This window comes from Oryzias latipes, chromosome 3 (assembly GCF_053564925.1).
Source record: "Oryzias latipes strain Hd-rR chromosome 3, Olatipes_Hd-rR_3.1".
NCBI lineage: Eukaryota > Metazoa > Chordata > Actinopteri > Beloniformes > Adrianichthyidae > Oryzias > Oryzias latipes.
Genome location: NC_136239.1, coordinates 22167445 through 22180091, shown reverse-complemented (window position 1 = coordinate 22180091; position 12647 = coordinate 22167445). Strand labels below are relative to the sequence as shown.

At 40.4% G+C, this 12647-nt stretch overlaps 1 protein-coding gene across 3 annotated transcripts in view; it reads left to right on the top strand.

Annotated features, from left to right (window-relative positions):
- The first annotated feature begins 4 nt into the window (after window positions 1–4).
- The window catches only part of fam189a1 (family with sequence similarity 189 member A1), an 87630-nt gene continuing 74987 nt past the window's right edge, over window positions 5–12647 (top strand). For all 3 annotated transcript variants that reach the window (XM_078944443.1, XM_011489648.4, XM_011489644.4), the window contains exon 1: window positions 5–629. In XM_078944443.1, coding sequence (XP_078800569.1) covers window positions 387–629 — 243 coding nt within the window. In that variant the 5' untranslated portion in view covers window positions 5–386. The remainder of the gene's footprint in view (window positions 630–12647) is intronic.

Sequence of the window (12647 nt, the reverse complement as noted above, 5' to 3'; positions counted from 1 at the left end):
GGGAGATCATCCTGCAGAAGACAGCGGGACAATGGAGAGCTGGAACACGGCAGGATGACACGTTTGGGGCTTTTTTTCTCTCGACTTTTGGGGAATGGGTTATCTACCAAAACACTCACCTGGATCTCCGGAGGTTGAATCTAATCTGTATAATTTGTCTCGGGAATATTCCCTCGTCGCTCCGGTAACGCTCGTCACTCCGCTCACCTTTCTCCACCCATCAGTCGCAGCGCGTCTTTAATTGGAGGGACTCCGAGGATAATTGATGGCGATCATCCTCCCCGGACTGTGAGCCCGCTGGCTGCGACACCTCTGCGCAGCTCTGCTCGGATGCTTTTGTCCGCCGTCTGTCGCCAGTGTTCGTGCTTTCGGACCCTTCCGTGACCATGCCGGTGAGCGCGCTGCCCCGCGGCGGCGGCATCGGCGGCCCGGGATCACTCAGCCCGGCGTCGTTATCCCGCAGCCTGTCCCGGCTCAGAGAGAACCGGACTCGGACGCGGATCATGCTGGCTTTGGGGGTCTCTCAGATGGTCCTGGGGAGTCTTATCCTGGCGGTGAGCTTCACGGCTCTGGCGCTCACCACGTCCTCCAGAGTCCGGCATTCATGCCCGTTCTGGGCAGGATTTTCGGTGAGTACAAGAATGAGTCACGAACCAGAAAACTGGGTTTAAGGACCAGAGATGATCCATTGTGCCTTCTAAGAAAAAAGAACACAAAGAAGTTGACATAATCTGGACTGCCTCTGAAAGGCTTTTTTTTAAGTATTTGAGGAGAATTTTCTCTTGTTTTGTGAGTTCAGCTGCATCAGTTTGAGACATCCCTGCTCAGATGTTCAGGTTCTTCATCTGAGCCCTTTTTCAAGGTGGTTTCTGTAAATATTCATGAACATGCACATCCCTGATTTCCTACCAGAATCTGGAGCAGAGCCTGTCCATTAATTATAGAGGCAGCATGCAGGGCATGAGTGCAGGGGTGAGGGGAGGTCTGTGCCACAAGGCCCATCTGTGCTGCACTGGGCTGTGTGGATGTGATGCAGATTTAAAAACCATAGAGCCTTTGTCTCGGTGTCTGTTATAAATACAGCGGAAGGTGTGCATCCCCAGGGGTCAGAGTTGAAAGGTCAAGAGAGTGCCTAAAGCTGGTTCCTCAAACTTTTTTTTTTTCATCTTTATCTGTGTTAAGTTTAGGTGCTGAAACCTGATGCATGCTTCAGGAGACCCCAGCGTCTCTTTTTTTTATTCTAATTTTTTTTATTTTGATTTATTAATATGCACAATTTTATTCGACCATTTGTGCTTGAAAATGTTTCAAACTCAAACCTGTTTCCACAATCTATAACAACTACTTTAGTTATAACACATTTCATGAAAACATCTAAAACAAAAATTCATTTTATGTTTTCTTTTCATTTTCATAAATATGAAAACATTTTAATCTCCCCTTCATGCATTGATTTAAAATATATTTAAAAAAATGAATTTTTTTGGTTTTTTTACCGCTCAAGGTGTTGCTGGAGTAAGTAGAGTCCTGTATTATATGGTATTTTGCAAATCATTAACATACAGCAAAAAAAGATTAAAACATTGTTTTATATCTTTGAAGCACGTTGGAGGGAGTATAATGAGATGCTGCTTATTTATTTATTTTCAGATTCCAAAAGAAGTGACAAATGATGGAGATAAGTTTATAAAGTAATCTAATTAGTTTTAGAAAATGTTTTATTGGCTTAAAAGTGAATCCTGAAGATTACAAAACATGCCCATCAACATCCCAATTACTTTCAAAACAATGCATAAAGGGATCACATAACACATTTGCATAGCTTTTTTAGTATACTTCTACATTTTACATTTTATGTTTGAATTGTCTTTTGGACTTTTTTTCGTTGCAGTGAATGGATTTAAAGCAGAAAACCACACTGACTGAAAAGCTCCAGAATAAATAAAAAATACATTTTTCATTCAAAAAATGTAACCGCCTTTCATCTGCAGAGTCCTCGAAACGGGCGTAAGAGAGCTTCATTAAAAACAAAACAAAAAGAAAATCAATTATCACCAACAGAAAAGACTAAACTCAGTAGGAAAGAAAGTTAATGAAGTTCTGTTTAATCTAAGCCTCCTGTGTAAAAAAGCTCTTCCTAATAGGACTGTGTGTAAAATGTGAAAATCCAGAAAACGAGTATAAGATTGATTCTGGATAAGTGGCTTTAAGCAGTAGGAATGTCAAGAGATTTAGTCAGAAATGAATTTAAAACCCTTTTTTTAATGAGTTGGAATTATGCTTCCTAAAATCCTTTGCATGACTGATTTTTCTCTTGATTATTTCTTTGTTGACTAATACTCAGAAAAACCCTCTGATTTTTTTGGGTAAGGAAAGTAAGGAAAATCAAATAGAACATTTACTGAAGCTTTTTGTTTATCACAAAATCTAAACTGTCCATCAAATAAATGTGGGCGGCTGTGGGGCAGTGGTAGGTCGGTCGACCTCTGATTGGATCATTGCTGGCTCAATACCCACCCTGCCGGCCCATGTGTTGAAGTGCCCTTGGGCAAGACACTGAACCTCGCCTCGCCTCCACTTTTAAAAATCATTAAAGAACAAATTATTTACTTTTCTAGCGTAGGGTTCCTATAGGCAGGAAAAATATTCCCTATATCTGTCACAATTATAAACAGAGCCTCGTTAAAGTATTGTTTGCCGCTAAATTAAAACTCATCTTTTTCAGATGTCTTGTGGGTTTTTTCAAGGCAACACTAAGTCCTCATTTTGTGCAAATGTGTGTGTCTTTGGTCACTGTGGGATGCCATTACGGATCTTTGTGCAGCGACTGCTGAGTGGGATTTCATCACAGTCGCAGGGAGAGAAGGTGTAATCTTTGCTTCCTACACAGAGAGATCTCTGCTGAGCTCAGCGTGTATATCCCCCACCCCCACCCCCACTAGCACACTTGAGCACACACATTCATGCAGGCTTTGAAATATGAACTCCCATATTTCTCTTTGGTGTTTTGCATATCGGACAAGCTTTCTTCCTCATATTGATTTTCCACACATTTTTTGTGACATCCTTGATGTTCAAAGCTGGACAAGGCGATATCACACACGTATGCAAACGATCACCGGAATCAATAGAGGCTGCAGTCTTTAATGGTGAAGTCCTTTACTTTCCGTCCAGCTCTGCTTCACGGCAGCTGACTGAAGATTTTGAGCAGCATAGACGATGCAGCACTGTAACAACAACCGTGATTCAGAAGCTCGAATCTGGCTGCTGGACCCAAAGGGCAGCTGCAGCTGACATGCAGAAAACTCGAGCTCTGGACACACTGGACATGTGACGTGCATTCAAGATTGCTCTGAACACGGATTCTTGAACGCGCATGTAGCTCATGGTGTTCACACTGGACAAGCAGGGAGGTTGGTCTTCCTCTTATTCAGTTGGAAGAGGCGTGGTGCTGATTAGCTGCCATGGAGCTCTTTTTAGTGCAGCAAATGGCAAAGAAAATGCTTATTTTGACATTTTAGAGAAACTTTTCCACATAATTGAAACATTTTTTCTTTTTAGAAATTCCTAACTATTCCAGTAAGTTTTTTGCTAAAATGATTTTGAATAATATTTATGGCAAAAACAGTGAAATTGAGTGCTGCATGGCTGCAGATTTGAGGCTAAAATCCCAGAAAGAACCAGAACATTGTGAACAATTTTACATTTTTGCTTATCTTTTTTTTTTTTTTTTTTTAATAAAAAGGGGCTAAAAGCAGCAAAAATGCAGATCCCTAATATTTGGTTTAATTTTGGATTTGCCATCAGACTGTCGCAAGCTTCAGCAGTCATGGAGCCAGTCCTTCACTGGCTAAATACGTTCTTTCTGTATCCTGGCAACAGGTCTTAAGATAAAACCACGCACACGCATGATCATCCCTGATGGTCTTCATCACTCTTGTCTGGGAGGCTTTGTTCTTTTGTAAATCTCAATGTGATTCTCAGAAACATGGATGCATTGTAAATTAAAGATGCTGCTTGTTGTGTCACTCATCACTCAATATCAGTGGGCAGAGAGAGAAGTGTGTGCAGTACAGCCAGCTTTATCCTTTATTCAGAACAGACTTCTGAGCTTTTGATTTTTTAATTTTCTTTCTGGTTTATTTTTTTAACTTTTTTGACACAATTCTTTCCAGAGGTGTTTTCTTTACAGACCCACTCTGATGAAAACCGTGTTTTGGGAGTTTTTAAACATGTTCTTGTAGCATTTTCTCGTGATGGAGGACATATAGAAAGAAAATGAAGCTCAAAATTGCAATTCTGATCATTTCTTTTTTCAAATCGTCGTAAATCAGGAGCTGACGCAAAAATGCAGTTGGAAACAGCTTGTAGTTGTGACGTAGAAGCTACTACGGCAGCCCACAAGCTCCCTGCTCTGCTCCATTCTGATGCATCCACTTGCAGATCCATGTCTGTCTTTGTTTTCCTTGTCTGAGTTGGCATCAGGCTCAAAAATGGAAGGCCAGAAAGCTCCAATATTGCTCGCCGTTTTTGTTGCCCGCTTGGCTGGCTGTTCAAATTTCTGTTAGCTGACTGTCAGCCAGCAGGATGAATGGATGTGGGGAAGCAGGGGTAGGCTTACTCCACACCAACAGTACTGCCTACAACTTAGAGGGAAATTTCTGAAGAACTACTGCTGCTCTGCAGAAACTGTGTCCTTGAAAACAACACAAGTTTTTAGAATTTTGACTAAAAATGGCATACCAGTAATCATAATGAAAAGACCACTGGGAATGCTTTGAAAGTAAATCAAAAGATGAATGCCTTGAAGTGTGACTTTAAAACAGCAAGCCTGAAAGTTGGTATATTTGCCTACAGAACATCATTTCTGTGAAAACAAGTGCTAAAGGAACCTTTCTTAGTCTTCACAATCAAGAAAACTTTTCTTAAACACAAAATAATAAAAGAAATGCAAACCCTGAGAAAATCTTGTCAAAAAGAAATCCGTTTGTCCCACATCAGCCCACAAAGCAGTCCAATCTTACAATGATGCCATCAGATAATAGATAGGGTTTTACAAAAAAAGACTTTTTTCCCATTTAAATGCTGAGTGCATTAGCGTACAGCGAAGCAGAACCCACATCTCTTATAATCTAAAAATAAGTGATTGTTGTCATGTTTGCACACTATGTTCCTGGAGACAAGCGTTAGACGCAAATTGCAGATTTTACGTCAGAAAGCAGCCCTGAAGACAATCGTTCCTCTTTACATCCTCTAATGCTGTTCGGGCTTCAGTGTAAAGGCTTTTAACATTTTACTGGTCAGTTCAGGTTTTGTGCCTCTAAAAATCAAAAATCAATGTTCATCAGATTAAACATAAAGACTTTATGAACAAACGTCAATACCTTAACATGTTCTGTTTTGTTGATATCATAGTTAAGAAGGTGACAAAGTCATTAAGTTGTTTCATAAAATTGAATCGGTTAGTTCAAAAGGGGCCCAAGTCCACAATTTTTTCAAAATAGAGATATTACATGTTCTATGGTCTTCAAGGGAAAAGCTATCTGATTATGCGCAAAAAAAGTCCCACTATGTGACTATGCAAAAATTCCTGGACTTAGTTATCCAATATGGCAGCAGCCCAGTTTAATTCAAGAAGGGCCCAAGTCCAGAGACTTTATTTTGCTAGTCCTCTGAAATTATAAAAGTGAGGTGCTTCATATTATAGAATTTGTAAGCTATGAACTGGTGCTAAATCTGGGTAAAGTGTTAATCATTTGGTGTAGCCTCCCTTTAAGCTATGCAATGAAAATCAGTTCCTGGAAAACCAAACATCTTGGACTTGGGCCCCTTTTGAACTAACCAATTCAATTGGAATTGTTAAACCACATTATATACTCAAAATTATATTTTGAAACTCATTTTACTCATTCAGGATTATCTAACTCTAGTTTGCATTTTTAGATGATGTCTGGAACGTGTTGCTGCAGTTCACTTTCACACAGGTGATCCCACAATCTGGTCGTGAAGCGCAACATCTGGAGCACAAAGATTGTAGAATGTCAGAAGTTTAATGGATTTTAAATGATTTCATTGGACACCAAAAATTATGAAAAAGTGTTAAAGCATTGAAGGTTCTTCTTAATATAAATTGTTTTTGCATTTATTTGCTGCTAAAACCAATTTCCCGTTTTCAATTTGCAGTTTTTTATCTGATAATTTTACTGCTTTTCAACACTCTTGACTTTTAACTTTCATACTTTTGAACTAAAAATTAGATAAATTGAAAGACTTTTTAAAGTTACTCCAACACTATAAGGTTGAACTAAATCATCTTAAAGACCCAATCCAAAGAAAATTGTGTTTTTGGTGTTTTTAAGAAATTCTTGTGGCATCTTTCGAATGATGGAGGACATAAAGAAAGTACATTAAGGTCTAAATTGCATTTGCTTCAAATTGCTGCAAATTGCTTCATTCTGATGCATCCACTTATAGACAATTAGATACATTAACGTCGTTGTTTTCCTCGTCTGAGCTGGCATCTGGCTCAAGACTCCATGTACGGCTGGAAAGCTCCAAAATTGCTCACCGTTTTTGTTGCTTCCCTAATGTTAGGTTGGCGATGTGATGGACTGTAAGCTAGCAGGAGAGAGTGTAAACAGATGGATGATGGGAAGTAGGAGCATGCTTGGTCCCACAACCCAGAGGCAAATTTTCTAATGATTTCCTGCCGCTCTGCTGAAACTATGTTGTAGAAAACAACACTGTTTTTTTGGCTCAACCTTTGTACTCATTTTTAAAACAGCACTGGGAACACTTTTACAATAGATCAAAGGAGGACTTTAATGAATGTGAAACATAAAAATGAATTTCTAAAACATTTTCACTGGAGAGAAAATGTTCTTATTTTGTAAGGGCCACTGTCATGCTAGCCTCTTCAGTGATTTATTCCACAGTCCAAAGCCTCTGAAAAAAGCTGTTGGTGTGTTTCCATAACAAACTGAACCAGACCAGAACAGGAGCCTGAGAGATGTCTCGCTCAGTAATCCAGAGTTGGTGTGACTGTCTCCTGTGATCTGACCCGAGTCCAGCAGCAAACAGTGCTGTGCAGGATGGATTCAGGATGGACTCAAAGCTCCTTGGTGCTGCTTGTTCAATTCCACCTGTCCATGGCTGACTTGGCAGCACTCATCTTTTCCGCTCAGGTTCAAATGGAAACTAAGGAGATGATTCCTGTCTGTGGGTTCTTGAGATTCCTCTGGTGTCTTCGGCCGGGTTGAGCTGGGCCTCTCGGTGTGATGATGTCATGCGGCTCCGGCGCTCATGCTGTTCAGAGGTGTTGCTGAACTGTTGTAATTCACTCCCCCCTCCGGACCTTCCCATAATAAGTAAGTGGGTACTCAGCTTGCTGCTGCTGATTACTCTGAGGACCCTCCAGTTCACGATGCCCCCACTCTCCGCTGCCACCGATGGACACTGTTGCTCTGATGAGAACAGTGTGTCCTCGCTGCCCTTCCACAAACACAAAACTACCCTCTAATGTTTCCTGTTTCCAGATGAGCTCCTTTGGTTTTGTGTGTGTTTGTGTGTTTGTGTGTGTGTGCTTATTTTGCTATTCGCAAAACACCAGGAACAAAGAAAAGCAGCGCTTCTTCCCTCAAGTCTTTCTGTTACTTCTGTCTTATTCCTCTTTACTATTTTGTATCTACCCAATGAGAAAATCACACCTTTGAGCAAAGCATTCAAGTGTGAGCTAACACAAAAATAAGGTGATGAGAAGGATTTTCTTTCTGAGATTTTAAAGTAATAAGCTGTAATTATTGGTATCAACGGCCTGCAGAGAGCAATTCGGACCATAATCAGCTCTGTCTTTGATCCAAGAGACAGCGCTGCCAGAATGCAGGATGCAGAGAGGAGGGGGGGATGTCTACAGATATGAACTTGAGCTGTAAAAGTGTAGGTCTATGATGCTTCAAGAAATAGACAGCCTATGTGATGCACATACTTTTTTTGGTTGCATGCCTTTAATATTCTTCTCTCGAGATGGAGTTCTGGTCTTTTAACCCTTGTGCTATCCTAGGCACTTTAACATTTGGAGTTGGGTCATCTAGACCCACTAGACAGTGCGCTGAACCTTTTTTCTTCAATGATTTGTGAACCTCACTGGTGTCCATGGATTTCATGAAATCTTTCCCCCTTTATCCACCTTTGTCATGGTAGGGAAAACACGTCAATGTGAGGATGGAGTCATCTAAGATAGCACAAGGGTTAAAGATGGGTACAGCATTCTTTTGGCTGCTCTACTTACACTCCACTTGGTCGGTGGTGGTTGGTTGGTCAAATTTGCTGGTTTTCGGCTTTCTGAGGAAACCCTTTTTTTGTTGAGGTTCTCGTTTTTTTCTTCTTGTTATATTGTAATGTTGTATACTTATATACATATATTCACACGCTAACATTGGCGCCAACCTATAACCACCAGGAGCAATGTGGGGTTTCTGTGTCTTTCCCAAGGACACCTCAGCACAAGGTCGGGCAAGGTGGGAACCAAACCTGTGATCTTCCGGGTCGACCTCTCTACATCTGCACCAAATGAGAGTCTCATATATTTGTTTAGGAGTTAAAGTTTTCTTTTTATAAGTATAAAGTGTAATATGCAATATTTTACAATTGAAAATCGACTGTTTTACATGTGAGGGAATGGAAACTCCCCTGCTTTTTAACAAACCACCCATTGGTAACTTGGTTAACTAATCTATTACCCTGGGCTGGAAATGTTTTAGACAAAACCACTTTCATATTATCAGCTGTTGGATGAAAGTGTTCGTATGGTTTTGTCCTCCCACAAAAGTGGAATGTGAAAGCAATCCAAATCCCACTTTTTGGTCAGTTCCTGGCTTATCAAATAGAATTGTTAAATAATTAATAATCTTAATAATCTTAAATAATTATACATTGCTGTAAGCTGGTCCCTAACAGACATTAGGGTGAGACATTTGAAATTTGATTAAGCTTGATTAAGTGGATTTGGCTTTTTTTGTAGGTTTAGTTTGAATATTTAATAATAATAATAATAATAATAATAATAATAATAATAATGATAATAATAATAATAATATTGATATTGCCATTGATATTAATCTTAAGAGAACAACACATTTTAGGAAGAAAATTATAATTTCAGGTCTTTGAGTAGATTGTAAATATGCATTTGAAAAGTTCAGGATGTTTTTGGAACATCATGTGAAGCTGTGTTGTATGTTACCGTGTGCACAAACTCAAACACTACAGCAAAGCCACCTGTTCCTCATCCAGATGTTGTCATCCTGAAGCAACACATTCACACCCGCACAACGTAGAGTTTATTCTGGGTACGAACGTCACATGTGGCAGGAAGCTAATCCTTCCAGGTGTGACCTCATATTAAAGAATCATTGGATAATTATTTGGAAATTGTTACAGATTCATGAATAATGGCACCTTTAGCTCCTTAGAAAGTTTCACAATTTTTATTTAATTTTTATTTGAATACTTTTTTTCTTATAGGATATGCACAAATGAAGTAAAAGTTCTGAAATTTGCAGCAGCAAAGAAGAAGGCAAAAGAGGGGAGAGTAAAAATAACTCAGTTTTACTGGAAGCTAAGTATTTTTATCTTCCCAGGCTGGAAGGGATCTTTAAGCACATGAGGATGATCAAACATATCTGTGCTATCATTTGTGAGCCTGGCTGCAAACACATACATACACATCCACACTGAAACACCCTTCATTATACATCATTTTGATCTTTGAAGTGTGAAACCAGTCGAACTAGGATGAAAGCTGCATTTCTGCCGTTTTCCTGGACACTGTCAGACCTGAGGACTTAGAGGAAGAGGGAAATGTGTGTACGGGGACATACTTTTATGTCCTCAATGCAAAAAGTGAGATCTGTGCGGATACATTACAGATTTTACCCATAAATCCTTTCCTCTGTTGACTGCAAAGTGCTTGTGGTTTAGTCTGACCCACGGCTGGTATGTATCAGGCAGAAATGTTGCACTTCTCTACCAGCTGATTCATCCATCTGCCAACAGGTCTGCCTAAAGACAGTTGAGCACCAAAGTTCACTAGTGCTATTCTGAGCTTGGGTGGGGGCAATGTGAAGCTACGTTCACACCACCATCAGTAACACATTAAAGTGGTTACTTCCAATGACAAGTCTATGGCTGTGTCCAAATTCGAGGGCTGTGTTCTTCCTCGGCTGCATTCCTCGGCTGCATTTGTAGGCTGCTTAGGTCACAGCACCGCAACAAGTGCTGTCCAAATTGTTCAAATGCGGCCAATGAATATGGTCTTCTTTTTCTCAAGGATTGGTCTGGTGTATCCTTCGATGCTGTCCACATCCCAAGATGCATTGCGGCCAAACCCGGCGATTTTCTGACAACAATGGGGGACTATGAAGCGGGCCGCGGAGTTGGAAATACTTTCACATTTTTATAATTACATAACCTCCAATATTAAAAGTTGGATCAAATAAGCCATGTTCAGTACTCATGGTTGTTAGGCAACAGGACATTCGCCCATGCAACGGGTGGAATTATCTAAAGGCTTGACTCGTCCAAATTCACAGCCGTTAATGTCCGGCCGATGTTGGTCAGGTCCTTCGTCTAGCGGGTAGGCCTCGGCCATGGAAGGAGGCAGCCCTTGAATTTGGACACAGCCTACGTAAACGTGCGTTTCAGGCTTCCACATTCAAGACTCTCGAGTTCAAGCATAGCTACCTACATTTAACCGCTTTCGGTCTATACGTACAAAATGTGTGGCCATTGAAGGCGTAACTTTGACCAATCAGGCACTCAGATTTAGTAGTGACATATGAATTTGGGTATTCTGGTGAACCCAGATGCAGCGACGAGCCTGACGATGTCTACGTTTGTTTTTCAAATAAAGATAAACCAAGTCTACTCTCTATCATATCCACCTTGCAGGGATGCTAGCAGTGAACTAAACCATTTCTGATTCGTGACCAAATTGGGAGATTTGCGCCGTTTTGACATTTCGCACCAAGCCTTTGAACTGTATGTGACAGACATGCACTATTGAACAGTAGCAAAAGAAAAAGAAGTTTCCCCTCCCTGCATTTCCAATGTGAACACCATGTTCTAAATGTGTGTCAAAAGCCCAGCATGTATGCAGTTTGGGTAAACAAAATGACATTATTCTGTCTCAGATGTTTGAAGGGCAGTTTAACTGTGTTAAAACACTATTGCACACCTGTATTCATGGGATTTTCTTTTTTTTTTTTTTTTTTTACAGATAAGAGCAGTTCAATGCCAGACATTTCTCTTTCTACAGCTTGAAAGGAGAGTTTAGGTTCTCTGTGAAGTTCCAGATTGTTATTTCCGTTCTCTGGTGTGGACTTGGGTTAACGTGTTTACAAAAGTTTCCCTAAAAGAAAGAACATTTTCAGTGGCGTGCTGCAGCAGGTTTGTGTGCAGCTCTGACAGGAAAGCACAGACAGATAGTACGGCTTTGTTGTTGTGTTTGACTTCTATCCTCTACCTGCAACTAAGCTGGAACTTTTTCTTGCTGCAACAAAGCCGTCCGCTGAGCCTCCCCGCTGTTTTCTGTGGATGATCAATGGAAAAGCTTGCTGACTGGAGCCTCTCTTTGTTCTATGATTAGCCACCAGCGTTGTGTGGGATGCTGCTTTCAAGCAAGAGGGGAGGTCACAGGTGTGTGAACGGGGCTCTCTTTTTGTCATTTTTGGGGACTTCATTACACTGAAAGTGTGTTCATGCAACATTTCATCCATTGTGCGTTTCCATGTGAAGCGCAGAGATGAGGAACATAGTGGTTATTATGTGTTTACCAAAAACGGTGACAGACCAGACAGACCGACTTCTTCTTCAAAAGCAGAGCTGGAGGGGGGATAACTGCCATTTCTTTCCCTACTTTTCAGAGATTTACTTTTTATGTATCTTATTGTGTTAGTGTCTGCCCCAAGTGGGATGGGGTTAACTGTTTATTGAAAATAAATTTTTGTGACAGTAACCATGCATTATCACTTTCAGAAGCCCAAATGAAAATTGTTGTGCCAGAATATCCTTTAGACAAGACTTTTTTAGTACATCTTTTAAGGAGAAAAAAAATGTGGCAAACATCAACAGCCTATTGATGCAAATATGCACCAAACCCTGTGGCTCCAAAATTACCTTCATTTAGCAATTTAGCTGGAAAAATTTCAGCTGTCAAGGGGTTAAAAACACAAACTACAGTTGTTCTTGCCAATTTTATGAGATCTTCGGTCAACTCTGGAGCATTTTAATTGTTTGCACTGACAAAAAAAATGGAGGAAATAGTCGAGCCACAATGTGAATAAATCTCTAACATCACAATCCGTCTGGTCAGTTCAGAATGACCAAATATTGCAGTTCCTTAAATGACCACTGGAAGCTGGTTTCAGAAGGTAGCAAATTTATTTTTAGCCACTTGTTCAAAAGTCACATTTTACACCCAAAAGAGAGGGCAGGGCTGTAATGTGTAACTTCCTTCCATCCATCCATCCATCCATCCATCCATCCATCCATCCATCCATCCATCCATCCATCCATCCATCCATCCATCCATCCATCCATCTTCTTCCTCATCCGGAACTAGGTTGTGGGGGCGGCAGTTTGAGCAAAGA